The sequence below is a fragment of the Pelodiscus sinensis genome, chromosome 6 (assembly GCF_049634645.1).
Source record: "Pelodiscus sinensis isolate JC-2024 chromosome 6, ASM4963464v1, whole genome shotgun sequence".
Lineage (NCBI taxonomy): Eukaryota > Metazoa > Chordata > Testudines > Trionychidae > Pelodiscus > Pelodiscus sinensis.
The window spans coordinates 109548292-109564488 of NC_134716.1; the positions used below are offsets into that span (position 1 = coordinate 109548292).

At 42.3% G+C, this 16197-nt stretch overlaps 1 protein-coding gene across 1 annotated transcript in view; it reads right to left on the reverse strand.

Annotated features, from left to right (window-relative positions):
- Positions 1-264: 264 nt before the first annotated feature.
- The window catches only part of LOC102450315 (O-acyltransferase like protein), a 34742-nt gene continuing 18809 nt past the window's right edge, over positions 265-16197 (reverse strand). Inside the window, exons 9-15 of the mRNA XM_006116608.3 lie at positions 15533-15698; positions 12423-12502; positions 9506-9619; positions 5941-6070; positions 2802-2988; positions 2013-2155; positions 265-606 (exon numbers count right to left, since the gene is read on the reverse strand). Of these exons, the coding sequence (XP_006116670.2) occupies positions 499-606; positions 2013-2155; positions 2802-2988; positions 5941-6070; positions 9506-9619; positions 12423-12502; positions 15533-15698 (928 nt within the window). The 3' untranslated portion in view covers positions 265-498. The remainder of the gene's footprint in view (positions 607-2012; positions 2156-2801; positions 2989-5940; positions 6071-9505; positions 9620-12422; positions 12503-15532; positions 15699-16197) is intronic.

Below are 16197 nucleotides of genomic sequence, written 5' to 3' on the forward strand. Positions count from 1 at the left end.
TGTAAAATTAGCATGCCCCTTTCGGAAAAGGGGCCAGTGTAGGCGTAGCCCATGACATTTAAGATTTAAGTATCTGAAGCCACGAAATCGAAGATTTGTAAAATGTGATGACTGAAATTTACAAAAAAAAGACTGAATTGGTAGAACCCTATTCATTCCATGTATTTCAGTAGCACTTCCAATCCCCATAGTGCTAGGCACTGTTGCAACACACAAAACAGACCTGCCCCCCAAAGAGCTCACAGTCTTTATTTTAAGACAAGATAGAAGAGGCAGGTGAAGCAAACAACAGCTTGAGGAAACAATTCTTTAAACACGTATTTGCACATGGGTTTCTTTGTTTGTGGAGGAAGAGAACCATCAGTAGTCTCACTTGCTACTTGCCTAGCTATCATGGTAATGGTCAGTCTTGAGGTGGGATCTGAAGTAGGTTGGGCAATGGCCTTGCACATCTTTTTTAGAGCACCCTTCTGCCTTTGTTTTCCCTTCCCAGTGGCATTAACATGCAAGAGACTGCTTTAATTCTTCGAATGGCTTCTCAACCAGCACCGTCAAGGCCAACCCAGTGATGAACGTCATCAGACTGTGTCCGAAAAACAGGTAAAGCTACAGGGAAAAGCATAGGCTTAGTTAGAAGAATTTCATATGGGTTCAAAACTGTAATCTTTCCTTTGATTTGTATGCAGATTGTCAGGTCATTGTAGCCATGGGATGCATTAAGTCAGTAATAAAATATCAGCAGTGTTCAGCCCATACCTAGTCACTATAAAACTGAAGAACAAAATATCTAGAGCAGGGATGGCCAAACTTACTGTCCCTCTGAACTAATTACAACAATCTTTAGAAGTTTGAATGCTGGGGTGCGTCTGCTGGGGCTCAGAGCCTCTGCCCCATAGGGAGAGGAGACTTAGGAGTTCAGCCCCATAGGGGGTACTTGCTAGAGTTCTGGGCTTCGGCCTTGTAAAAAGAAGGGGTCTCATGGCTTCCGTGCCATAGGGCTGAAGCCCCGGCAAGCATACCCTGCAGGCCTGAACCCTGAGCCCCCTTTCCCTGCAACACAGAAGTCTGAGACAATATATGGGGTGGGGACTGTGGGGTGTCATGTGCCCTTGCAGATTTTTGTTAGGGTTTGCTGGCCCCATTGAGTCATATGGTGCCACTGGGCCCACTCCCAGCATGGCAGGGTGCTAGTGCCAGCAGGCTGGGAGCTGAGCCTCTGGCCGTGGGGAGAGGCAGCAGCAAAGAGCTGGAAGCTGCAGGGAGGGGGTCACTGAGGTTGGAGAGGGAACATGACTCAAGCAGTTAGAGGCATTTGTAATTGTGCCCCCACTTGTGCCCTGAGCCTCTAGGCCCACTACCCCGCAGCAGGGCAGAAGCCATGAGCTCTCCTCCCCGCCAGTCTGGTAGGCAGAGAATGGGAGAGGGGCTCCACAAGCCCCTTTAAAAGAGCCACCGTCTAGCCACCCCTACATTACAGCAGCGCAGGAAAGCACACCGGGCCTGGTTCTTCTCTCACAGCTAGGGATGTAAGTACCCATTTAACAAGGGAATCAGTTAAATTATATAATTTAAATCGTTAAACCCATTAACCAAGAGCTGGTGCAGAGTGGCTGGGGTCCCGTGGAGGGGGCTGTTCCAGGCAGGGGCCCCATGGTCCGAGTCCTGCCAGCCTGCCCACTGTCGGGGGCTGCCCTGGCCTGGCTGGCCCTACCACACCACATTGCAGACAGGCGGAGGGCTGCTCTAGCCCCACCGCACCAAAGGGAAGCCCAGCTGCCCCCGCCATACCATGGGCAGGCCAGGGGCTGCATCTGCCATGCTCACTGGCAGTAGTGGGCTGCTCCGACTGGCCTGGCCTCTGGTTAACCAGTTACCCAGTAATATCATTTTCAGCAGAACCACAGAGATTTGATAAAAGCATAAAGGATAATAAATGCTAATAAATCATGTTTCATTTTAACAAGGAAAAAACAGACTGTAACATCACCAAAAGATCGGATAATCCCACTCACCATGTTGATGTCTGAATAGTGCATAAGAGTTTCTTGAAGTCCATTATAAAGTATGATTAATATAGGATGCACCAAATAGCAGGCATAACTAATTTTAGCTAGCAGAGTCCAAATACCCCACGAAAGAACCCAGTTAGCTAAACCTGTTGGGAAAAAAACACAGTATCTGTTTCACTCAGCACCATACTGGCCACTTTTTAAAAGCATTTTTATTAGTTTTTATGCTTAGAATTAAAAAAATCTGTACGAGCTAAACCAAAACTGTACATTTTATAACAAGCACAAAGCAAACGCTAATGCTTAACATAGCAATGTGATGGAGGGAATGAAACAGCTTCCAGGACAATGTGAAGTTTATGCATTCATAGTTTGTTTTCAGCTTTATGCTATTTCCTGGATTGTTTGGTAGGAAAATAATATTTAACCTTATTTTCTAATTATTTTAATACATGTATTTTCAAAAGTTGTCTTAGAGTTTCAGAGGGGAAGGGGGAGGGGAGATCCTACAGATTTACAGCTAGATAGCCTCATAGAATTGAGATTTCCCAGGTATTTTTCAGCACCAAATTGAGACTTTTATGATTCCAAAGCGTCAATCTTCCGGTATATCAAGGCCAAGTTTTTGCTATGTGCTCCTCCTCCATAACAGAGGATCTGGGTCATGTAATAAACTGAGAAAAACACACCAGCAGTAAGAGCACATACACATCAGCCCAACCATTGTTTAAGCCAGTCAGTTTTTTTAAAGAATGCGATTACAGCTAGATCTGTTCACTAACTGGGAAGTACCTCCGTAGCCCTCTTGGCATGCAAAAATGATCCAACCAATTGCTGCAGCCCACAGAGTCCGGTGAAGTGCTTGATAAATCACTGCAGCAGAGGAATAGGAGTTCAAGGAATCTTCTACAGCATATGCCAGGGAGACTACGGCTAGCATGGCAAGCATTGCACAAAGCCACCCCAGAGAAGCCTGCACCTGTAGAGATGGAGAACATCATATTTTGAAACCAATATTCTTAGTGGACTCTCTCAATAACTTTGAATTGGCTCTTCCTTTCCAATGAACTGCCTCACCTAGTTCAGTGCTTTATCCTGGTGCACTGTACTATCTTTTTACTCTATTTCACAGCCAACAAGTTTCAACCTTGTTGTGATGCGTGATGTGACTGCTGTACCTCTTGGTTCTTGGCTCTGTCTTTCTACCTCTTCCCTACTGCCTTCCTGTTTAGTGGCCTGGGTCTTTCATTCTCTGTCATAAGCTTCCTCTTCAGTATGCACCAAAGTGCATCAATCTCTCTTGTCAGATCAAGGCCATTGCTCCTCTTGATGGAGAACGGGGAGCTTCACCCAAGCACAGTCAATGACATTTCACATGTTCTAACCTTTCCCCTGCCCCAAGGGGATTGTCTCTATGTGTGCCAAGCTCTCCATGGCACAAAAAGACAGGAAGAGGCACGGAATCATTGGTTCATCCCAATAGAATTGTTTATTAATGCAATTTCCTGATCAGCCTTGCTGATTACATTGTCTTCCTCCTCCTCTTTACAGAGTGTTGTCTTTTGACTCATTAACCTGGTCTTGTCCTCACACTGAAGCATCTAATTTTTTGCCATTTGATAGAAATGCACTTCACTGTTGTTTCCTTCGAGTCTCAGAGCAAAACCTTCATAAAAATGAGCTGGTAAGTTGAGTCCTTTTACAACAATGCTGCTAGTTTGCTTCGCAGAGCTAACTTGTTCATTGCATGGGATTGGTATATTTACAATCACTTTTCTCCAAGAGAAATAGCAAATTCCTCCCATTGCTCAATCTGGACCATTATGTTTTAACATTTACAAAAACTAACACTGAGAGGTTGGTTTGGGGGCTTTACAGTAGTTCCAAACAGCTGGAATAAGCATTTGTATCTGATTTAAAGGCACTTTTGATTAATCATCTCAATCATCCCAGCGTAAAAAGCAATGAAAAGGCAGCTGTTCAGTTGTGCCTGCTGTTTTAAAGCATCTGTCCTGCACTGGGCCATTTGTATTGCACTGCAGCATGACACTGTCTTATTCTAACAGCAGCCCTCCACAAAATCATGACGTGCATCTCATGAGGCTATTTTCACTGAGTATAAATGCCAATAAGTAAATAAACCCAGTATTCACAACGTTCTTCACCAAATCTTAATAATGCCTGATAATAGGATTTCTATACCATTGACTCTCAGCCTTTCCAGACTGCTGTATCTCTTTCTGGAGTCTGATTTGTCTTGCGTATCCCAAGTTTCACCTCCCTTAAAAACTACTTGATTACAAAACCAAACAAATAAACAGAAGTGTCACAGCACAGTATTGCTGAAACATTGCTTCCTTGCTCATTTTTACCCTATCATTATAAAAGAAATCAGTTGGAATATAAATCTGGTACTTCCATTTCAGCGTGCAGTATGTAGAGCAGTACAAACAAGCCAGTGTCTGTATGAAATGTTAATTTGTACTGACCTTGCTAGTGCTTTTTATATAGACTGTTGTAAAACTAGACCCACATTAGATGAATTGACATGTCCTCAGGAAGACCACTGCTTACCTCTGGTTGAGATATGGTCTAAACAACCATTTCTTTCCAGGGCAAGAGATGGAGAGGACAACCTGACTACACACAATAGCTAAAGTGGCATTGTTACATCGAAATATGAAAGATGTATACAAATGAGTCAGGATAGGGATGATTGATGTCTACCTGATGTTGTGGGAAGGATGATTGATGACGATAAGGACCCTACCAAGTGCATGGCCATACAAAATGTGTCTCAGAGCATGAAATCCAGTCTTCTCCCATGAAATCTGATCTTTTATCTGCTTTTATCCTTATCTAGCAGTGCATGTTGCATGCAGCTCATTACACCTATTGTGATGAAGGGGTGGCGAGTGAGTAATATTTTTTCTGGACATTCCAGCTATTTGGTTAACTAAAGTCTTTCTCACTCTTGGGACCTAGACTTAATTGCCTCGCTTGTAAGGGTTAAAACTATAGATAGTGGGTCCGAGAGAGTCCCCAGGAATGCTAGAGGAGCAGGAAGTGAGTTGGTAGGAGGTCAGGAGTACCAATGGAAACTCAGTGTGGACTTTTGAATTGAAATCAGCAGCCTTCCTGTTCCTGCTGTTGTGTAATTAGAGCAAAACTGCAAGAACATGAATTAAGCCTGGAAGGCAAGCATGGAGTATCCAGCAATATCCATGTGTAGGGAAGGATTTAATCTTGAAACAGATACATGAGAAGTACAAGGAACATTTAGTCAGATGCGATCAGGTTTTAAAATTTTTTATTTTATTTTGGGGTTTGTTAGATTTCTCTGTGCTGAACACATGTAACCACTTCTGCTGTACTTTTCCAAACTGAATCCCAGGGAAACAATTCTCTGTGTCTTAATCCTGGTTTTAGTTGCTCTGTAACACCTAGCGACTAAATAATGATTCACCAAATGTGTTTACTTTGTTAATAAAAACCACCCTTTTAACACCATGATCTGATTCCTGTGTCCTAGAAGGCAGGCGGCTCTGTGCGCACATGCCTAAGTCCGCGAAGTCAAACTTCTATGAGATATGAGTTTTTCAAGCACTCTTCAAGTGGGAGGGTATAAGAGCTTGAGGGTACCACAGGAAGGAATTCCCAAGTGTACCTTCCTGGGATCTCAAAGGGGGTTTTGCATTTGGATGGTGGCAGTGATACCAATCCAAGGCTAGGGAATCTATGACCTTGGGGAGTTTTAACACAAGCCTGTAGTGGAAGGGTATTTTAAAGTCCCTTGCAGGCTCCCACCTTCTGCACTCAAAGTGCCAGAGCGGGGAACAGCCTTGATACTTGTGTCCCAGAGGGAGTTAATGAATAAACCAGAAGAAAACACATATCAACATCATGCTTTACATTGTTTTAGAGACTGTACCTTGTTTCTGAGAATTTGTGCTTTTTGGTGATACATGAAAAGTCCGAGAAGGACGCCAACCAGAAATGGACCATATCGACAGTAAGGTTTTGAATAGTATTCTGTGAAATACATCACTGTGGACATTTCCCTGAAAGGAAATAGGAAATGATTATGCTGAAGTTCTGAGTGAACAAGTAAGATAGTTAATAATTGTTCATAAACAGGCCAACCCTAGTGCATCTGTTCTTCAACTATGGTTCTCCAACCATAACTACTGCAAAAATGGCATCATCTTACTAAACATCTTGATTTAGGGACAAATCTAAACATTAACTACCTGTTACTCCTTTTAAGCAATGCAGAGGCATGGAGCTTTGGGAGAGTGAACAGGGTCCTTTATAATTGTTAGTTTTAAGCTTATATAATTCTCTCTCCCTCCAGCATAAAAATGGAACTAATCATGGTAATGACCATGATTGAAACCATTCCAAACAGGAGAGTAAATTGTTGTCATTGGAGCTGCTCTAAATGTTTCAAATGAAAACCAGACTTTTTTTCCCCTAAAACTAAATTTTTCACGATTTTTATTTTTTTCTACCAATTGGAAAATGGAAAGTTACTCACTTTAAAATTTGTTTGTTTGCTTTCTTCCCTCCTCCCCTCATTTTATCCTCCCTTCCCCTTTTCTCAGGAATATTTTATCATGAGCTTCATGCTATTTTGTTTTCTTAAAGCCCAAGCTCCTAGCGGTATGGGATTAAGACAAAAAATCTTATCTTTCAGTAATAAAAAAGTAGGTTTCTAGCCCTCGTGGTTGCAAAGTAGAGCTTGAAAATGTGACCCAAGTGAATCCTATAAAACCAAAAAGCAAAATAAAAGAACCCCAAGTTTGTTTTAAAACCCACCATACTCATCATTTTAAAAGTGATCCAATCCTTTCAAGGAAGCCTGAGTCATGATTTTTGAAGGGTTGTGGTTGGAAATACTTTTCTTTTCTTTAGTTTTCAGAGTAATGGAAATGTAGGGTTAAAAGGTAACTCAAGAGGTCATCTAATCCTTCACCCTCCAATGACAACATAAGAACAGCCATAATGGGTCAGATCAAAGGTTCATCTAGCCCAGTATCCTGTCTGCTGACAGTGGCCAATGCCAGTTGCCCCAGAGGGAGGGAACACAAGTAGTCATTACGTGATCCCTCCTTAAGGAATCTGTTCCAGTATTTTACCTTCCTTATACAGGTTGAACCTCTCTTAACTGGTACTCTTTGGTCTGGCAGCATCCCTGGTCTGATAGAACCATGGATGTCCTAGGACCAGAGAGTCCTAGTGGTGGGCTGGTGGCTGGGTGTCCTGCAGCAAGGCTGGAGCTCAGTAGCAGGGCTGCCTGTGGCAGCGAAATGGGAGCCTAGTAGTTGGGTTGCTGCCTGGAGCCCAGCAGTGAAACTGCCCAGCAAGACCGGGAGGCAGCAGGACCGTCTGGCAGCACAACCAGGAGCCTGGCAGCCTCGCTACCGCCAAGTGGCACAGCTGCCCGGCAGGACTGGAAAGCAGTGTGGATGTTCCAGTGGGCCAGGAGCCTGACCACCGGGCTGCCTGGCAGTGAGGCCAGGAATCTGGGAGTGGGGCTGTTGCCTGGCAGCACAGGAAAGAGCCTGGCAGCACCACAGCTGCCTGTGGATCTGCTCGGTGAGGTTGGGAAGCAGTGGGACTGCCTACCGAGGCTGGAGCCTAAGTGGGGCTCTCTTCCAGTGGCACAGCTGGGGGGGGGGGGGGGTGCCCCGTGGGGCTGGGAGCCCAGCAGTGGGGCTGTGCATGTTGTGGCCAAGATGCCAAGATGGAGCCAGGAGACCTGAGTGAAGGGGGACCGGTGGCAGCGAGGCCATGGCAGAGGGTATCCGGTGACAGGGGGGCCCAGAAATAACCTTCTCTGGTCCGGCAAAATCCCTCATCTGGGATCAGTCAGGTCCTGAGGGTGCCAGACCAAGGAGGTCCAACCTGTAGTCAGAAAGTTCTTCCTAATATCTAATTAAACCTCCCTTTCTGCTAATTAAACCACTTACTCTAGGTCAGGCCTCACCAGTTCCAAGTGGAACAACTACTCTATTTTACACACAATACTCTGTTAATACAACTGCCCCATGACAACAATCCAGAGTGACATTTACTTTTGCACAGTTGCATCACAGTGTTGACTCACTCAGTTTGTGATCACTAGAACCCCTAACTTCTTTTCTGTGGTATCACTGCGTTGCATTTGCACATTTGATTTTTTCTTCTGAACTCCAGTGTGTCTTTCTTACTATTTGCTATACTGTCAACACTACCCGATACATACCTAAAAAAATGATTTCTCCTTTTACAAAATGTCCATATGTTTTGTTTTTAAACCCCCAAATAGACTACAGAGCTTAGCTACTTGAGACTGAATGCTCTTTGTCTCAGACTGCTTTGGGTGAGTATTACTTGTTATTAAAGCAATGCACTTTGTTTATTCACATTTAAATACTAATTACCTAGTGCTATAATACTGATCTAAAGAGTTAAGATAATAGGAATGACTACATGGACTTGATTGTGATTGAATGTTTGTGTTAGGAAGAACAGGGGTTAAGTAACTGTTGAGTTGGCCATGACTGGCTTAGGGATGTAAGTGATCAGTTGACTATCCGAAAAACATAAGCTTATCAGATAGCCAAGTAGTTACTCAATAGATATATAGATAGAGACTGCAAAATAGGAGAGCAAGAGCCAGTGCTAGGGGGAGTGGGCTTAAAAGTCGGTTTCCCCCAGCACCATCTCTGTGGGGGGAAGGGGAAGCAGAGGCGTAGCATGGGGACTGGGTGCCGTGCCTCTGCTTTTTAAATGTATTAAGAGCCAACAGGCGCTTAATAAATTTAAAAAGCAGAAGAGCAGTGGGGGGACGAGGCATGAGCCAGACCAGCTGATTCCCGGCTCGCACCTGGTCCCCACCACTGCGCTTCAGTCTTTTAGCAGCTCCTAATACATTTAAAAAACAGAGCCACAAACTGAAGACTTGTATATATTGGAAATGTCTTATTGTTATGACTTTGCAGAAACCATCTTTTGAATAGTTATTCATTCTGGCTGCGTCTAGACTGGCAAGCTTTTCTGCAAAAGCAGCTGCTTTTGCGGAAAAACTTGCCAGCTGACTACACTGGCCGCTTGAATTTGCGCAAGAACACTGACGATCTCATGTAAGATTGTCAGTGTTCTTGCGGAAATATTATGTTGCTCCCGTTTGGGCAAAAGCCCTATTGCGCAAATGCTTTTGCGCAAGAAGGCCAGTGTAGACAACGCGGTATTGTTTTGCGCAAAAAAGCCCCAATGGTGAAAATGGCGATTGGGGCTTTTGCGGAAAAGCGTCCATGCCAATCTAGACGCTCTTTTCCTCAAATGCTTTTAACGGAAAAACTTTTCTGTTAAAAGCATTTGCGGAAAATCATGCCAGTCTCTGAGTATCAACGTAGCCACTGAGTATCAACATTTTGACTGAATAGCTATTCAAAAACTAATTTCCATATAAACCTAGCAGTAAGAGATGAAAAGTATTTGTAGACCCTTACCTCATATCTGAAGGAGATGCAACAGGAAGTCTGAAAAGTGCTGACAGCAGGGCTGTAACAGTGAAAGATGCTACGAACAAAGTGGTTCCTAAGAGAATCAATCCACATTTGCTTCTACAAGTGAAATGTGAAGACAAACAGGTTTAAACACCCAATTTTCTGATCTCTTTGCAAACATTTCTTTTATACCATGATTTTTATTCCGTGTATTCCTTTTTCTGAAGTGTCAAAATCATTTCCTATAACTGTGACACACAGTCATTTCAGAGATCCATTATAAAATCTTGGGGCATAAGACTACAAATGTAATAAAATCTGAATATTAATGCCACAGAAGTACAGTTCTAAGACCCCTATGCATTACAATACTCAACCGTTATTCATCATTGATTCAGCGTCATATTGCTTGTCGCTGTTCAATTTATTTACTCAATTTAAAACATCTTCAGAACATGGTACCAGTGATAAAAATGTGGAGATTTATACAGAAAGCTGAACAGACAGATACTAATTTTTATGGTTAGCAATTCAAAACCACAGTTGAACTGAGAGCTTTGGAGGCTGAAACAGAAACAGTGAGTCTTCTGATTAGCCAGAAAACTCAACTGGAGTCACACCTCTGAAAATCAGGTCAAAAGTGTTTCAAGATGGGTACCCCAAACCAGTAGTCACCTATTAAAATTGAACTACAAGCTTATCACATGCTACAGAGCCTATTGGAATAGATGATGGCACGATGTGATTCTCACCTGAAGGATCTGATCAGTGTTTCCACTTCTACAAAGCAATAATGGAAAGCATCTAGCTCATACTTAGCCCAGTTCTCTTGAGATAGATCCTTCTGTGAGATGTTCATAATATCTTAAATCAGATCTTTCATCATTTTCTTTAAGACTCCTCAGAAGCCATATACAATTGAAGCTTATTATATTGTGTTCTTTGGGGGAAATAGAGTGGCCAAGAAAATTAAGAGGATGAGAAATGTGTAGTCTCCAAAGCATTGTTCAAAACATAGAGAATTTGAAATTTTATGAGAAACAGAAATTCTGATGTTTATTGAGTAAGGGTGATTGATTTCAGGGTATTGCTTTCTTAACAAACAACAGGAGTCGATTTTGAACACACAAAAAATACAGTGTCAGGATAAAATATTGGCCTCCTTAAACTCAATAGGAAAAATTCATTTGACTTCAGTGGGGGCCGGATTTGATTCTAAATTTCCAGAGCAGTATATATACTTAGGGGAAATCTGGAGATGTTTATTTTAGCTACTCTTGATGTGCAGACAACAGGCAAGATTCATCTAAACACAACCTTGACAGAGTTTGGGGAGGCTATTTCCTGATGTTAAGATTAAAAATGGAAAAGCAGACAAAATGTTGAAAATACTTTTTTCTTTTCTATACACCATCATGAATCAAAAAAGAACACCAGTCCAATTTTTAAAAAATCAGTATTAGAATTATAACTTAAAATTTAAGGACCTACACTGACACAAAACAGGTAAGGCAATATTTTACTATGCCAACTTCCGTTGGTGGGTGAGAGACGTTTTTAGCCAAACAGAGCTCTACTTCTTGACCTGAAGAATAAAAGATTTTCCCTCACCCACCATGTCTCTTTCATATCCTGGGACTAGCATGGCTACAACTATATAAGACAGCTATTGACATACAACATTTGCAGAAAAGACTTGTCCAGTAACAGTCAACCCTTCAGTTCCTTGCAGTTGTTGTTGTATATTGTGGAAGAATAGATTACCCAGAAGCAACAGTAATGTAAAGGCCACTCCTTCAGTCATAAGTGCTGGAACTAGGGGTGGTAGGGATGCTGCCACACCCCCAGGCTTGAAGTGGTTTCCATTATATACCCGGGTTACAGTTTGGGTCAGTGGATCTCAACATCTCCTCTACACAAAGTTTTCCAGCTCTCCTAACTGCAGTGACAGCACAGGAGCAAACTGTTCATGCCACATAATGCCTGTTTGACTTCAAAACCTGTCTCTTGATTACAGCCAGTCCCCAAGTTGCGAACAGTTGAGTTACGACTGTTCACATTTACGATCAAAGCTCCCATGGAGCAGTCATAAAGGCGGTTCCCGAGTTACGAACGCGACCTGCGCTTACCAACAGCACAATCGCTATGTAACTCAATGGGGTCCGAGTTACAAACAGATCGAGTTACGGCCAAGTGTTTGGTCCGTAACTTGTTTGTAACTCGGGGAGAGGCTGTATACAGATGCAAAGTATTCCAGGTTGTGCCTCTGCAAACCGGGACTCTCTGGTCTGGCAAAATCCAGTGCGTGGCCCAGCTGGGTTGCCTGCAGGGACTGGGAACTGGTGCACGTTTCAGCTGGGCTAAGGGGGAGGGAGAACCAGGAAGGATGGTGTGCGGCCCAGCTGGGCTGGAGGGGAAGCCAGAGAGAGGCAGAAAACCCAGAGTGTGACCCAACTGGGCTGCCAGGAGAGCCAGGCAGCCCGGTAGGTTCACAGGGAAGTGGGTAAGGCCAGGCGCAAGAGAGAAATGACCTCCCTGGTCTGGCAAAATCTCTAATCTGGGACCAATCAGGTCCTGAGGGTGCCAGACCAGGGAGGTCCAACCTGTATTTTTTTTTTTTTTGCTATTAATAAAAATATTCACAGACTAATATCTGTATACAACTCTTTCTCTTATTTTTTCTGTTTCAATCTTCTGTATATACAACGTGCCTACCTCTGAAGTCACCTGACTGCAAAAAACACCCTTGCATAATATTCAAACCTATATTCAGTTTGTAAAAAGAAAGGCATATTACTTTCTCCTGGAGAGAGTGCTTGTCAAGTGCCTTTTAATGAACTGAAGCTTTCTACTGGAAAAATATCCCACATCTACTGTGCCATTTTTATGGTAAAAAAACTTATTGCCAAAGAATACTCACTTAGTGTATAAAAAGATCACCAAAGGTGTTGTAAGATAGAACTGGAAGTCATTAGCAAGATACCATGTCCATCCATTGCACTGAAAATAAAAATGTTCAAGCTTTTATCACACACTGTTTTTTTACAAAAACAGTTTCCCACCAAACAGCTTTCTGATCTGATTTTGTCATTAGTGTCCACTGAAGTACCCAATTGTGCCAGAACACAATTCTTGGATTTGCTTAGTTCTTCTAGAGAGACTGACCACTCTTTTAGACTCCCTAATTAAGGGGAGGAGATAGCTCATTCCAGAGAGATCAAATGCATTGCTTTGTTAGGCCTACAAAGAAAATATTTTTTACAGGGTGTGACTTGCAGAGTAGAGTTAGAGAAGCAATGTGTTTATAGTCCCTCCTTTGGACCCTAAACCCTAAAAACATCTAACGCTTGTATCTTGAACCCTCCTCCAAATCCATAATGAGTTTACATCTTGTCTAAGGTTCAAATATAGAAAGACAAGGCCTTCTTGCTGCTCTCTGACCAGGCTAATCTTTCCATCTATAATCCATCAAAGCCTTTGTATTCCTTGAGGACATGAAAATGCTCTGGGTATGTCTAGACTACACACTCAGCAGGCTCTGACTCAGGTTTCTGACGAACTCTCCCTTCAGTCCACACATAAATCAATCTGATTCAGGTAATCAAACACTCAGGATTTGGGTCCTAGGAATGTGCTAAGTGAGCAGGTCAGAGCCCAGATCTTGCTGTGACCCAGCCGCAGGCCTCTTTTCAGAACCCAGTGCAAAGCCCACCTTTTTACAGATGTGAAACAGTGAGAGACACTGAAGAAAGAGGTTGAAAAGGGAAGAGGAGGAGAAAGGGAAACCTCTCATAAGATTATGTAATTGAGGACTTTATCATAACCTTATTTCTGACATTTCCCAGCTTGTGGTTAATACCACAACTGTACCATTCTTTTCACTGAGTAGTTTTTTTTAACTTTGGATGCATTAGTATCATAAGTGAGTATGACCCATCACAGACAAATAAGACTATCTATTTATCTTTTCAATCTAAAATGGGTAGATAACAAACTGACAAGAAACCATGAAGAGAAGAAAGTCATGGAGCAGGAAGAGCAAATAATGGAAAGGAAATTCAGTTGTTAGGAGACTGGTATTTTCCAAGGACTGTAGCTCATATATATTTCTTTGGGGTAGGGATCATCTTCTGAGACTGTGTTTGTAAAGTGCCTAGCACCATGAGATCCTGATCCATAACTGAGGCTGCTAGAGGGGCTGCTGTATTAATAAATAAAAGAAGAATACATGTCAATGTATAGTTTTTTGTATTATTTCTAATATGGAGGAGGAAGCAGAAATTGGTGTAGAAAGTCAGCAAACAAAAGATTAGTTTGGAGGAGAGCTTTTGAGGAGGGCAAAATCCTTTTGGTTCATGAAAAGAGGGAATGTCAGAGAGAGAGAGCGAGAACATGACTGAGTGTTCTTAAGAGACTTCTAGGCTAGGTTTCTGATTCAAGAGGTTTGGAGAAGCATCCAAACTTTTGGTTGCCTGTCTGAATTGAACACAAACTGTGATCTCCAATTCACCCATGGCTAGCTGACAGTGGTCTTATAGCACCTATGTGCCAGGTTACATTCACTAACTGCAAGTATAGAACCAAAACTTTACCTTCTTTATTCGATTTTTACTGTTTACTTAAGTAAAGCTCCCTGTCATGTCTAACTCTATAATCCTCTATAATCCCTGTGATGTCTTACTCTTTAATCGAGGCTGCAGGTATGAGGTAAGAACTAAAACTTAGAGCTAGAGACCAGACCAATTCACATGTATATTCATTTGCTCAAAATAGGTATTAGTCTTAAAAGGAAAGTTTGTTAAGGGAAGAGTATAGACTTCCTGGCAAAAAAAAAGGGCTAAATGTTTTGCCTTTGGGTGAACTTCCTGTGACTGTGCCTCTGGCTAAAGTCTGCCTTGAGAGGCAGATTTAAGGGTGATGTTATTATAGTTATCAGAAATTTGCTGTTAATAGGTAATAACATTGTAGCCATATCTAAGCAAGCTAGTGTTATAGCACAGTCCAGAGAGAATGTGAACCTAATCTACCTACTTTGTTTGTGAACAGCAAGGAAGTTGGTGAAGAGGAGGGAAATGCCCTCTGTCTGTTGTCTGTTAGGGTGTGTCTAGACTACAGAGTTTTGTCGACAAAAGTGGACTTTTGTCAACAAAACTATACCTGCGTCTACACTACCGCTGAGTTCTGTCGACATAGCGTCGACAGAACTCAGCAGTTTTGTCGACTCTGGTAAACCTCATTTTACGAGGCATAACGCCTTCTGTCGACAGAGTTCTGTTGACAGAAAGTGTTATTTGCATGTAGGGTTGTGTCTAGACTACAGGGTTTTGTCGACAAAGCAGCTTGCTTTGTCGACAGAACTGAATGTAGTCTAGACGCTCTTTGTCGACAGAAGCTTTGTCGACAGTATCTGTCGACAAAGCTTCTGTCGACAAAACCCTGTAGTCTAGACGTAACCTTAGTAGTTGCTGTTTGCCTTCTCAGGTGGAATTTGGAAATCTTTTAGAGTCTGCTCTGAATTTAAGTGAGACTCAAAAGGAGTTTGAGAAGGCTCAGCCAGCTGACTGATCTTTGGACCAAGCTGGGGTTGCAGCTCAGAATAATGCCCTGACTGTGAAAGCAAGAAGTAGCCAATCACTTTTGTGAACCACTCCAGACAGTGCGGCAACTCCCAAAGACATCAATGTCAGTTTTGCCTAAGAAAGGACATCAGGATTTGACCATGTATTACTTGTTATACTGAATCATCTCAAGTGTGATATCCTGCGACAATGGGGAATACTTGATGCTTCAGAGATGACTATCAACAGTTTCATAATTTTTCTAGCTAGTAATAAAATGGCCTTATTTCTTCTTTACCATGTAGCATTACCCATTAGACCAAAAGAGGAGATTTGGTTATTAACTTAGCATACATGACCACAGTTGATTATCATAAAATTATCCACCTTCAGCATTTGACTTCTTGGTATTAGTGAATTTATTGGATTAAATAAATGGTGTGTGAAAAAATATGTTCTTATTTAGACTTACTGATTCTGTTACAGAAATGAAGTTGTTTAGGAGAAAAAGATTGGACCACCACATCCTTCTGCAGTTATCCAGATTAAATTTGGAAATCTCCCATACCGATCCCCAAGGAATAACCGAGTAAAGTGCAACTAAAAGACATATGGAATACATATGGAGTGGCTGAAGTCTGAAAACACAGCAAAAAGAGAGTTGATTAGGTTTTATAAAGGTTCTTTATCTATGATTTAAGTAAGGGTTTCCAAAATTTTAAGGTGATTGCAGTTTCCGGAGACACTGCTATAGAATTATATTACTGTATGTTTGTAAATATAACACAGTCAAAACAGAGCTATTAAAGTGTATACATGGTGGATAAAATTGTTTGGAATAGCTCTGTAATTTCCAAGGTTTTTGCATTTATACTGTGACTCCAGGGACTTTGCAGGTCATATTCCCCGGGGGGTTGTTAACTGTATGTAGAAATGAAACTTCCCATGAGGGTAGCAGACTCAATGATTGCCACTAACTTCAGTGGGAGACTCTTTCACAAAGAGGATTGAATTGAGTCCCTAGCTGTTTAGGTCCTGGCACAGGCACTGAGGAGCAGTTACTGGGGATGGGGGGGGGGGGGGCGCAGAGTGTGATCTATAAATGTTCAGTCCCAGCCTTAGCCATGAGTTGACTAG